Source organism: Anthonomus grandis, chromosome 14 (genome assembly GCF_022605725.1).
Source record: "Anthonomus grandis grandis chromosome 14, icAntGran1.3, whole genome shotgun sequence".
NCBI lineage: Eukaryota > Metazoa > Arthropoda > Insecta > Coleoptera > Curculionidae > Anthonomus > Anthonomus grandis.
The window spans coordinates 16,561,930-16,575,127 of NC_065559.1; the positions used below are offsets into that span (position 1 = coordinate 16,561,930).

Below are 13,198 nucleotides of genomic sequence, written 5' to 3' on the forward strand. Positions count from 1 at the left end.
AAGGAATCTGCATAATCTAAAGCGTCACATTCCAGCCAAAATATTTCTTATATATACTTATATATAAATATATATTTATATACAGGGTGTCCGGAAAGTCAACGATAATACTGAGGGGCTGATGGAGCAACTCATAAGTACCCAGAAAAACATAAAATGACCTTAGTAAAAAATCGATGGTTTTCGAGATATTGGCACTTTAGTGGAAGTCACCAAAATCCTACTCTTGGATCAGATTTTCGATTGTCACGCCTTAAAAATAGATATTTTTTAGAATCTCTTTTTAGCTATGCAACACTGAATAGCCATTTTACTGATCAAAGATAAACATTAAACTAAGCGGCCAAAAAATTTAATAAGAAATCTATTCTAAAATAAAGTATTACTTATTTTTATTTTTTAAACTTTGAATTTGACCGCTCATACTGGACCAAAAAAATTGTACGGCAACCTGGCTAATACCTTAAAACCTTTGCTCATTTAATCTACTTTTTAAAATTACCTAAATGTTTTTTTTATCAGTTTACTATTATTATGTTATAGTAAAAAATAACCCTAATTCACCTTATGATATCATTGTAAAAAAATTAAACAAATTTTTAAGTTTCAGTGTTCTTTGAGCTGTTTGTTTTATTGGTTAATCATTTATTATGCCCTTGCCGTATACCGCCCAAGAATATGCAAATATGCATCTCATTTATGGTGAATGCAGAGGAAATGCTCTAGCAGCATCTAATCTTTATCAAGAAAGATATCCGAATTTGGCCCGATATCCTGACTATCGTGTATTTATTAATGTTCACCGCTCACATTCCGAAGGCAGAATGCCTCATGCTCCTGTTCGAGAGGGAAGACCTCGTATTGATTATGTTAATCAAGTTTTAGAAGAAATTGAAAATGATCCGACTACTTCGGCACGAGCAATCGAAAGAAGAACAGGGATACCGAAATCGGTAGTAAACGACATCACTAGGCGATTTCAATACCACCCTTATCATGTTCAACGAATGCAAAGCCTACTGCCTCGAGACTACGAACCACGCCTACAATTTTGCCGCAGAATGTTGCAAAAAAATCAAGAGGATCCGAATTTTTTAAATAATATACTGTTGTCCGATGAAAGTACATTCAAAAAGGATGGCTTTATGAACATGCACAATTTGCACACTTATGCGTTGGAAAATCCCCACTATATTTGAGAAAAAAGGTCACAGTACCGATTTAAAGTAAACTTGTGGACCGGTATCTTGAACGAACGTGTAATTGGCCCATTCGAATTACCAAAAAGTTTGAATTGGCAGGGTTATTTAGATTTTTGTCGAAACAATCTACCAATTCTTTTAGAAAATGTTCCTTTGGCCAGTCGACGAATAATGTGGTTCCAAAGTGATGGTTGCTCGGCACATTATGCCCATGAAGTTCATCGGTCTTTAAACCAAACATACCCCAACAAATGGATCGGCCGACTTGGTCCAATTTTATGGCCTCCCAGGTCTCCAGACCTAAACCCCCTCGATTTGTTTTACTGGGGCTGCATAAAAGAAAAGGTTTATGCAAGACCAATAAATAATATTGCTGAATTACGGCAGCGAATAAATGATGCAGCCCAAGATCTTAACGCTGCCAGGAATGCAAGATGGATCAATAGGTCATTTATTAAAAGATGCCATGCCTGCATTCGCGTTGGTGGTAGACAGTTCGAACATATTATTTGATTTTTTTTTTTTAACTTAAATAAAAATATTTTTTAACATAACATAATTATAAATTTGTTTTATTTTTTTCATAAGGTAGTTTAGCTATATCTTTCACGTTATTGATATCTCTGTTTTGTCGATGTAAGTGGGAAATTTAATTTAATTTAACTTGAATTGTATATCCTGAAATAGTATTAAATATATTAGTTTTGTTTGCTTCTAGGAAGAAGCAAACAAAACTAAACAACAAGAGGCAGGAGCCCCTTGTTCTTCTGTTCGTCGCCCGCCCTTGCCTTTAGCTCAAATTAAAACATATTATCTAAGGGTGCCTTACAAAGTCCTTTTTAAGTTTTATGTATAGGTTCTTTTAAAATCGAGATGCATACCTATTTGCTAGGAAATTAACATTTTTTTTTCTTTGGCAAATAAATGTTTTTTGAATTTGAAAATGGGGTCTAAAACCCCATATTCTCCAATGGTTTTATACTGTACTCATACGACCGAGGATCTCATACTGATCCGTTGCATGATGGCCAGCGTCATTGAAGGTCATCAACACCCAAAAACTGACTAGGCTGCAAAGACTAGTGTATTTGGGAATCACTGGAGCCATGAGAACAACACCGTGCCGCAGGTGTTGTTCTAAATATTGTTCTTGGGCTACCGGAGTTCTCAGTCTGGATTGAGAAGGAGGTCATGGAGGCGCATAAGAGAATAAAAGATAGCGGAGAGTGGCGAAATGTTCGCGTAGGATAAGGCCACATGACGATTGCTCTCAGGATGTGTAAGAACATACCAATTCTGACATACAGATGCACTACGGCGAGTGGCAAACTAAGGTTAAAGAAGGTCGAAATCCCGACAAAGGAAGAATGGTCGACGAACCAAATTAAACAGCCAAATAGCTTTCAAGCCTGGTACACAGATGGGTCATGGATGAAAAGCACCGATTGTACAGGATGGAAACGAACACAGGGGAATCCTTTCCGCTAGAGGAATACACCACAGTTTTCCAAGCGGAGGTGTTTGCTATACCTAAAGTAGCAAACAAACGAGAAGCATTGGAAGTTAACGAGGGGATTTGCACCTACTCTAATAATCAAGCTGCCCTCAAGACGATTCAGAAACCCAGGGCCAGCTCAGCACTGGTCCAGGAAAGCAGAGACGCATTGGAAAGACTTACAGCACACAGGGAAGTGAGACTGAGATGGGTCGCAAGACAGGTCCCAAAGTGTCGAGGGCAATGAGCGAGCCGACGAACTGGCAAGACAAGGTTCCGTTCGTAAGCCTCGTGTCTCGGTCGCAGTAAAAAATAAATATCCCAGGCAATTAATAATTGAGCCTGGGAAAAAAACGAGGATCAATTGGAGAAGGACAGAAGGATGTAGACAGGCCAAGGAGATGATGCCAGATCATGACCGCTCTAAAGCAAGGTGACTGCTAGTAAAGACCCGATAGGGTCGCAAAGACTTGGTGGAAATCCTGACTGGGCATAACTGTCTAAACAGGCATCTACACCTTTTTGGTATAAGAGAAAGCCCGCTCTGTCCGAATCGCAGTATGGGGGAGGAAACTCCATACCACATCTAGGTGTCTATGATAGGTGAAGTCGCCTGAGAAGTAAAACTTTTGGAGCAACGACACTCCAACAGAAAGATCTTAAAGATCTGGACTGGGGTTGGCGAAAAGGGACTCTTTAGGCCTACTTGCCGAGCTCTAGCTTTCCCATCCTTACTACTACTACTATTACAAAAGTTATGTTAGTGTTATTAAAATATGTCCACAAGATCCAATAAAATATTCAAAATGTTATGCTTGCAAATTAACAAACGGATCAAATATGAATACGGAAGAAAGAGTTAATATTTTATATAGAATTTTTGACAGGAAGTCCTACTACTTATTTTCATCGAATAACGAACAGTTCTCTTATGTTGTAGTTTAAAAGTATAATCAAATTGAGTCTTATGCATCCCTGAATGGCAGGGCGTATCGGAGATGAGACTCAAAAAGGGCGTAATAGACTGAACTACGTTACCTATTTTAACTCCGATAAGACATCGATGTGCCCATTTTGAAAACTTGTCTACAATAAGTCCCAAAAAATTTACAGATTCAACGACGGCTAAACTGGTGTTATGAAGTACAAAAGGTTATAACGTATTTTTGTGTGACAAGACATTCGTTTTAGAAACGTTAACGCACAGAGGATTTAAATCGCACCAAGATTTAATGGTGACTAGGTCATTTCATACGGTTCTCTGTAGTTGCTTAATATCCAGGTTGCTCCAAGTAAGACTTTGATAGTCTGCAAAGAGACAGGGTCTAGATTAGCGATGTTATTTATTAAAAAAAAGAAACAAAATAGACTAGAGAACTAAACATTGAGGTATCCCACATTCTATCGGCCTAAAAGAAGATGTCATCATTAACCCTTACAAAGTGACTTCTGTTATTAATATATGACTTAAACCATTCGAAAGGCGGTCCTCTGAACCCGTAGTACTGCAACTTATTAATTAAGATATTATGACTTACACAGTCAAAAGCTTTAAAGCACTCCAGAAAATTGTTAATGTCCAGTGATCCTTGTTTAGAGAGTAGTACACTCTAAAAGAGGAACACAGCATTGTTGGTACATTTGTTACTCAAGAATCCAAAAAGTTTCAACGTTTATCCAAGTGAAACTTTTCTGTTGTTTATTTAGTGTTCTTTGAATACAGACATGCTAAAATTATTGAAAAGGTTTTATTACAATAGTTGTGTTAGTGTTATGAAAGTTATTAAAACATGTCCACAAGATCCAATTCAATATTTAAAATGTTAAATGTTGAAGTGCCACTAACTATTTCGACTAAATAGTAAAAAATATAGGTCGCTAATTTGAAATATGAAAATTTAATTTTTAACTTAAATTTCATTTACAAATTTCACAGGTTACATAAAAGACAAATAATTATGTAAATTATTTTATTGTTATAGATAATCATGAGGTAGGTAGAAAATGTTGAAACAAAAAACAATTTTTAGATCAGGAAATAATTTTTATACATAATAATTAATTATTTTAAGCAGCCAATAATTTACCTTTTAAAAGCTCGTCACAGGGAATAGCATAAGTATTTGTGCTTTTATTTACAGTGTGCCTTTCTTTAGTCAGTTTATGCAAGAAATTGTGTAAAAATGTTTACAAAACTTCAGAGTTAGATTGATATTTCAAAATATTGATCTTAAATGTGGCATACTGTACTCTCATGTGGCATTAAAAAAGCACTGATTTCTAGATATTTTAGAAAAATTACTTTTATTTTGCAAAAATCATTTTACGTTGCAAGAAATGGGTAACTGGATTTGCGAAGCAGCGTCAATTTTAGAAAAAATAAATCTCAGTACAAACTTTGATATTATCATAACTGAATTTGACTAGATTTGTCCAAATACGTCAGAAAAATTTCATCCTTATTATTTCTTAGATCATGGAGCAAATATTCTTATATTAGAATCTTTAGAGGGTTCAGATAATCCTTTTAAAGATCTCAACGTTGAATTTGATAATGCACAGAGGTGGTGTGTCCACTGAAGAAAATGAATATGCAGAAAATGAAGAAGGGAACAACAATGATGAACCAAATGAAAGGCGCAAAAAAAGAAAAAAAAAAAAATCCCGATACTTATAAAAAAGACGGTTCGAGAAACCAATCGACCACTTTCTGAAGAGTATAGGGATACTCCAGGTCAACTTCAGGTTAAAAAAATTCTTCAAGTTAGGAAAGTTGCAGCTGTATTTTAAAATTCATGAGAGACTTAATGACTTAGTTAGAAATACTATTTGTTCAAATTTCTGGAGTTTAGGAAATCTAGAGAGGCAATACGATTTTCATCAGATCAGTAATAAAAAATAGCCGCTGCATGCTCAAGAACAGAATGTTCTAGACGAAAATTTACTTTAAAATACACACTTCCATTCGAAGCATCTTTGCAAAATAATGAGTTTGAATAAATTAAATATTTCAGGAAAAAAAGTTGCTCTGATGAAAAGCAGTAGCTCAATTATTAGAGTACAGTCCGGTTGAAAGAGGTCCAGATGAACGAGGTCGACATGTTCCTTCCAATAAGCTTCCAAATGATGACATTGTGGCTATGAATAATCACATTGACTCGTTTCCCAGGGTACCTTCTCTCTGGTGTGGACGAGATATTAATAAAGAATACTAGGAATTAAATAAAGAGATAATGTATAAATTATACCTAGAACATTGTCAAGAAAGGCAGAATAAATCCGTTCTAAAAACAACATACAAGGAAAACAGCATAAAGAAAAATATTGATTTCTATGATCCAAAAAAGGCCCAGTGCTGGTGCTATAATTTTAAGATAGGCGACACGGACGAAAGTAATGATACAGGAAACACAAAAGAAGAGTATGAACTTCACACTAAAAGAAAGAATGCAGCAAATTAACACCGGTCAGATTCCATGCATCCGAGACGTTTTGCTGGAGACGTATGCTCAGAATTCCTTCGAGAGCTCGCAGAACAAATGTGTTAATATACGAACAATTGAATATTAAGAAAAGACTGAGACAACAGGCAGCAGACCAAATAATAGGCTATTTTGGACATGTCTTTCGAAGAAACGGTCTTGAGAAGCTTACGATACAGGAGGCGTGAAAGAAGTCTCCCACAAGATACACCGATCACATTGTTGCAACAATTGGCATTCCACTATCAGAGTGTGCAAGATTGACGCAAGACCAAAGAAAATAGAGAAGCATCGGGCAAAATGAATTCATGATTTCACGATACCTGTCAGGTAAGCGACTAAGTAAAGAAAAATAATACAATACATATACTTAAAGTGTATTTTTAATGTAAACTACACAATAATCCTTATTTATATTTTTTGACAAGTTCATACATTACATTACTTGATTTCCGTTAATGAAAAGAACCATAATATCACAGTTGTGGACGACAGTCAAATATGTTATGGGTTGATCGCACTAGATTCAAATCAATCCTTTTTTAGAATTTTTTAATAGAACTTTTAGATTATCAACCTAAGAATGCGTAATTTATTTTCGTTTTCGTATATCATGTACACTAGTTAGTCAAAACTAGTGTACATGATTATTGCTAGATACCTAGTCCTATTATTATGAAAGATTATTTAAATAGCCGATTCTAACTTTAACTTGTGTTCGTATTCTTACATGTTATTATATGTATTATTAGGACAAGAACAAAAAATCAATGGTCTTCATCTATTAATTTGTTGATGATTTGTTGATGATGAGAGAAGCGAAAAAAAATGAAATCAACTTGAAAATTAGATAAATCAAATCAGACTTCAACTTAAATGCTGTATCCAAGACCATTTATTACAGTTTTCTAAGGAAATAGGTTGTTGCTTTTTTACTAATTTATAAGAAAAATCTCAATAAATCAGGGCCGGATTCAGACAAAAATTTTGATGGGAATTCAGTAATAAAAAATATATACTGATTAAATAAGAAAAAAAGAATTATTGTTGCCTTAAATGATATTTTATATTGTTACCACTTCTATAAACGGAATAAAAATACATAAGTGTTTTACCTGTATTAATGGTCAGCTTAGGCTTAACAAATTCAGGCGGTAACTTAATTAGCTTCAAGGTTGGCGTAGGTTTTTCTATTACTGCTGTCACAGAAAATCTATTCTTGGTGGGTGTGCTCTTTGCAAATGTCATTTCATCTTTTGGCTGTTTATCACTAATATTTAGATCTTCATCACTAGAGCTTTTGTCAGAAAAGGTGATTCCTACGTCGGTAGTGTTATTATCCAGATTAAAACGAACACTTTTTTTGTCTTCGTCATCTTTGTCAGATTTATCATTCAGAGAAACCTAAACAGCGAATATAAAAAAGTAGCTGAAGTAATAATACTCGTGTAATATAATAGTACCTTATCAAAGTCCATACTTTTTGAATGCTCAATGCTACGGTCTCGTAAAATACTTTTAGGCAAATCTAGCCCTTCGCTTCTTTGGCCCGGACTAGAAATAGGTTCGACTTTTCTAGTGTTTGATTTAAGAAACATTGCACCACCACCTGTGACCTAAAATATTATGAGGTAAAATAAAATATTACATAAACCATATTTTTTAATTGTGTATCAATTCGCAAAGGACTTTCTTACCTTAAGTTCCATTTTTTCCAATGCCCTTGGGTGTTTATCGAACATGCCAATATCTTTACTATTGTCTTCATCAAAACTGCTAAACTTGTGAAGAAATTTGTTACTTCCAATAAGGATATCCTCAGAGCGCTGTTTGAGTAATTTAGATTCATGTTTTGGACTATGGGCGGGACTTAGTTTTAAAGGAGAAAGTCTAACATCTTTTTTCTTTGTACCTAGAGGAATAAAATTATACAACTTATAAGTACTCGCTTATCATAATATACCTAAAGATAATGGCTGCAATTTTTGAGGAATAGTCACGTGTATACTCTCTTCATAACTTTTCAACTCATCTTCTTTGGCATATGTTGCGTCTTCTGCCTGGTCATTTAGCGATAAAGACTGACTTTCTGCTCTAACTTTTTTAACTATACCTCGGTACACATCATCTAAGGGATGTTCCCATTGCGTCTTTTTGATTACTTGATTGTAGTAATAGTATGATTTCGTTTTATCGTCATAGCTAAAAATACAAGTATAAATTTTTATTTTCAATAAAATATACGAGTATTTACTATTTATTAAATAACAAAATTTGTTTATATCATCAATTTAAGAGTAGTTTAATCAGTCAATAGTAGAGATTAATATTAATATATATACAAATATAAAAAACTATTTACACAAGATGCCGTGACGCAGCTCGTGAGTTAGAAATATGAAAGGTCTGCACAACAGCACAAAATTTTTATTAAGCAAACCCTACGGATTTATCTTCACTAAAAAATAGAGAAGGAATACAGAACAACTATTATTTTTCTTATTTCGTCTACATATCCTTTAGTTTTGTACAAGTACTCTTTGAGATTACATTGTCCTTTATATTCTTTTCACGATTTGCACCACATAGGTGTAACTAGACATTGGACCCGACGCACATTGGGGCAGAATCATCAATTTTCATACAAGAAGTTAAAATAAAAAATATTTTAACCTAATTCTGCAAAGACTAGTGCCAGTTTGTTGGACAAATACGGCTAAATAAAAATCCGATAAGTAGACGCTGAATCGCCAATCGTTTCTTGGTAACAGAGTTTCTTTTTGCGCGTGTCAGTATAATTCTTAATTTATTCGAGTTATGTTGCTTTATTTTTCAACTTCTTATAATAGATTGTGTGATATCAGTTGTTTATATTTAATGAAGTGACTTTGCTGTTTTAACGCGTAAGTAAGTATTAATATTTCTATTATTTTGGAACATATTAAGCAATTATTCAAGAATGAAATATTATTTTAAAGCTGCATGTCAAAAATTTGCAATTACTCTATAATATTTTTAGAACATCCAGTTAATTTTATTACATTTTATTTTTCATTAATTAATACTCTAATACAATTTTTTCCGATTGCCCCCATTTTTAAATATGTGACCTTTGGTGAAACTATGAACTGGTCAAAACCACTATACTAATTAAATGTATTGCAAAAATGATGATAATTAAAAAAGGCGCTTATTTTTTGACGCGTCACATTCTTGAGAATTGTTACTAAAAAAATAGAAAAGGTTTTCTAAGCATTTTATTGTTTTTAAATTTGTTACATGGTGTTTCACTAACTAACTTTATTGAAAATCTAATCAATAAATATTAAATGTTTTATTTAAAAATAAAGTTAATTTCTTGCCTGGATGATAAAGGAAGTAATATAGATTTTTTACGAATAATAGAGTAAGGGCGACAAATATGGAATATTTTTTAAAACTGCAAAATTATAAGAACTTTTTTTATTTTTTTAACACAAAAATATTAAAAGTAATTAATAAACATGTTATATTAAGCTATAATAACTTGTATTTGTAAAAAATAAAAACGTTTCAAAAATCGTAATAAAAAAACTAAAATATTAATATTTCCCTTTTTTAAAAATAGGGTCACAAATATGGAATACTTAGAAAACTAAACTTAAAACTAAATCTATTGGCAGAAATCGCAAATATAAATGCCAGATACATATGAGGTACATTGCAAATGACACCATGAGTTGCAGGATTTGCACTACATCCACTGTTTCTCGGATTTTTTGCCTTCCAAAAACTTTCCACCACAAAACAAGCACTCTGGATTATCAGAAACATCCTGAACTTTTTCACCATTTTCGCCAGTGCATAATGAATCATCTGAGTCATCATCTGCCACAAAGTCTTCAAAAGAGCTACTTGATTTTTCTGAACTGTATCCCAAATTTTTTGTCTTACGCTTAGCTTGACTTCTTGATGAGATGGCTGTTGACGTGCTGGGAGTATCGGAATCAGTCAAGCTTGTTTTACTCTGCCCAATTTGTTTTTTAACTTGAAGTTTTGATGTAGTTGAAAGAGATGCTTTTGCGGATGATGCCAATTCAGACCATCTCAGGAGTTACAATATTTGTTGGTGGCGTCGAATTTTCACTATCTTGAGGTACTGGAAGAGGGACAACAGCATCAACTTCATCTTTTTCGATAGTTTCGGAGGCAAGAAAGTCAGATTCACGAAAGACATTTGGATTAAGGGGAAAAATTCCTGTGGCTTTAAAACCAGTAACAGCAATCTCACCACGCTGAACTCTTAAATAAGCCTTGCCGAAAATTTCCATCACATCAAATGCAGTTACTGGTCTGGCATTTTATCGTACCCACGTTCTTATCTCCTCACTGTAGTGAGCTTTGAATGGTCTCATAAAAGATTTGTCAAGGGGCTGAAATTTATGTGTTGAATGTAGCGGTAAGCACAGAATCGTAACATTATTTTCTCTGGCTATATTAATGACATCAATATTGCGAGTATGCGAGTTATGACCTTCTAATACGAGCATAACTGGAGATTTAGGTGTAGGCCTTACTGTCGCTACAAAGTGTTCAAGCCATTTTGTAAAAATGTTATTTTGTATCCACCCTGATGGATGACATTCGAACTTTGTTCCAGGTGGAGCCCTCTTTGTAAGCTGCGGGCTTAATTTTTTTCTGAGGAATATAACTAAGGGTGGAACAAAATTGCCCCCTGCACTCATACAAAATACTACTGTAATTAGTGAGCCTCGTTCTGCGGAAGTCATGCTACCAATTTGTCGTTTACCTTTATGCGCAATTACTTCTGGTATCTTTAAAGGCACTATAGAGAGACCGCTCTCGTCAACGTTGAAAACGCGGTCTGCTGAATAGTTATGTTTTTCATATTCATTCGTTAAGATAGTAAAAAATAACTGAACGTTTTCTTTGGAAAAGCCCTTGGCTCTAGCAAAAGATGTGCCTGTAGGTCTTCTAAATGACAAAGTATCTGAGTGCCGTCTCATAAACAGCCTAAGCCAGCCTTTTCCAGTTGTTTCTTTTCCCAAAGGGATTTGGCAGATTATTTTTAACAGCAAGCTGATATGCCATATTCCTTATGTCGTTTCTAGTTATACTCTATTTCAGAAGTGTATAGAGCAATAAACTGGGGAATTCCGTTCTGTTTGGCTACATTTCGTGGTAGTTCATAGGCGCAGGTACTTATAATATTTATGAATTTAATTTTCACGGATTAAATGCCTTTATTTTGAAAGAGATTAAATACTAAATAAATACTTTTAATCCTTTTGTATAGGTACCTATTTTTTAACGCTTTGTAACATGCAAAAATGGGATCAGGTAATATATACAGACTATAAATACTTTTAAATCATATTTTAAACGTTAGTAGTCACTGCTACGCTGTAGTGTAATCACAATATTATTATCCCAATATTTAAAAACTGGAGGTATTCAGTCCAACAAAAAGATGTACTAAAAATTCTCCACTATCGCTGAGTGAAAAAGTTATTATTTTAAATGTACATGATTGCATAAAACACGATTACCCTAGTTTTACTGTGCAAGAAATTGTTGAAAAATATTCTCGAATGAGTGGAATTGGAAAGTCCACCATTTTCAAATTGTTGCGGGAAAGAAAAGTAGCAGGTCAAGTGGAATCTCCCAAGCAAAAGCCAGGACGACCTACAAAAGTCCTTGATGAAAATGCTAAATGTATAATTCGAAGAAAAGTTCACTCTTTTTATTTTAAAAAGGAAATACCCACCCTAGACAAAATTTTAATGGAGCTTGGCCGAGATGACAGTATTCCGTTGATAAGTAGAAAACTTTTATGGAAAACTTTAAAAAATATGGATTTTGCCTGGGAAAAGCATAACCGCAAAGCACTTTTACTAGAGAGCGACAAACTTGTTTGTTGGAGACGACAATACTTGAGAAGTATCAAGCAGTACCGCAGGGAGCAAAAAAAAGTTTTTTATCTTGATGAGACGTGGATTAACGAAGGTTATATAGTCCAAAAAATGTGGCAAGACAAAAATATAACCAGTGCTCGCCAAGCTTTCATAGAAGGCCTGTCTACGGGTATTAAAGTACCTTCGGGAAAAGGAAAAAGACTTATCACACATATTGGAAGCGAAGAGGGATTTTTAAAAGAAGGTCTGCTAACCTTTGAGTCGACTCGCACAGGAGATTACCATGAAGACATGAACTCAGACGTTTTCGAGGACTATTTTGGTGAAATGATAAAATTTCTTCCGGCTAATTCGGTGGTGGTTATGGATAACGCAAGCTATCATTCACGGCGAATAGAGAAGACGCTATCTTCAAGTTGGAGAAAGCAAGAAATTATCGATTGGCTGACTGCAAAAGGTATTGCGTTTGAAGCAAATTTGATAAAAAAAGAACTGCTGGCAATAGCAAACTTACACAAAACTCGTTTCATGAAATACGCCGTGGAAGATATAGCCGAAAAATATAATATAACTGTACTGCGCTTACCGCCATATCATTGCGAACTAAATCCTATAGAACTGATATGGGCGCAGGTAAAAGGATTTGTAGCAAGACAAAACACGACTTTTAAAATGAAAGATGTTAAGCTACTGTTTGATCAAGCCATTACGGAAGCGACACCAGAGAATTGGCGAAAAGCAGTCCAGCATGTAATTAAGCAAGAGGACAAAATGTGGGATCTTGACAACCTCATCGATCAGACAGTCGATCCTTTAATTATAATGTCAAGAGGTGATGACAGTTCGTCAGATGACGAAGAAGACTACAATCTATTATAATTTAAAATTGTTATACACTGTTCAAAAAGTGCCAGATCCAAAAGTGACATTTTCAACTGTTTTACTCTACATATTATGTTCAATAAATTTGTGAAAAAAGTATATTATTCCATTTAAACAAAAGTAACTTTCTAAAATAAAATAGCATTTAAGTACATTAATTATAAGGTAAAAAACAAGTCCCAGTTGCACGCCTTTGGCGAACCGTTTTCAATGTTTATCAGT

General features: G+C 34.2%; 1 protein-coding gene across 1 annotated transcript in view; it reads right to left on the minus strand.

Moving 5' to 3' along the window:
• LOC126744778 (myosin-11) overlaps positions 1–13,198 on the minus strand; it is a 133,653-nt gene that overhangs the window by 73,806 nt on the left and 46,649 nt on the right. Inside the window, exons 3-6 of the mRNA XM_050452326.1 lie at positions 8,143–8,381; positions 7,877–8,091; positions 7,643–7,795; positions 7,295–7,583 (exon numbers count right to left, since the gene is read on the minus strand). Of these exons, the coding sequence (XP_050308283.1) occupies positions 7,295–7,583; positions 7,643–7,795; positions 7,877–8,091; positions 8,143–8,381 (896 nt within the window). The remainder of the gene's footprint in view (positions 1–7,294; positions 7,584–7,642; positions 7,796–7,876; positions 8,092–8,142; positions 8,382–13,198) is intronic.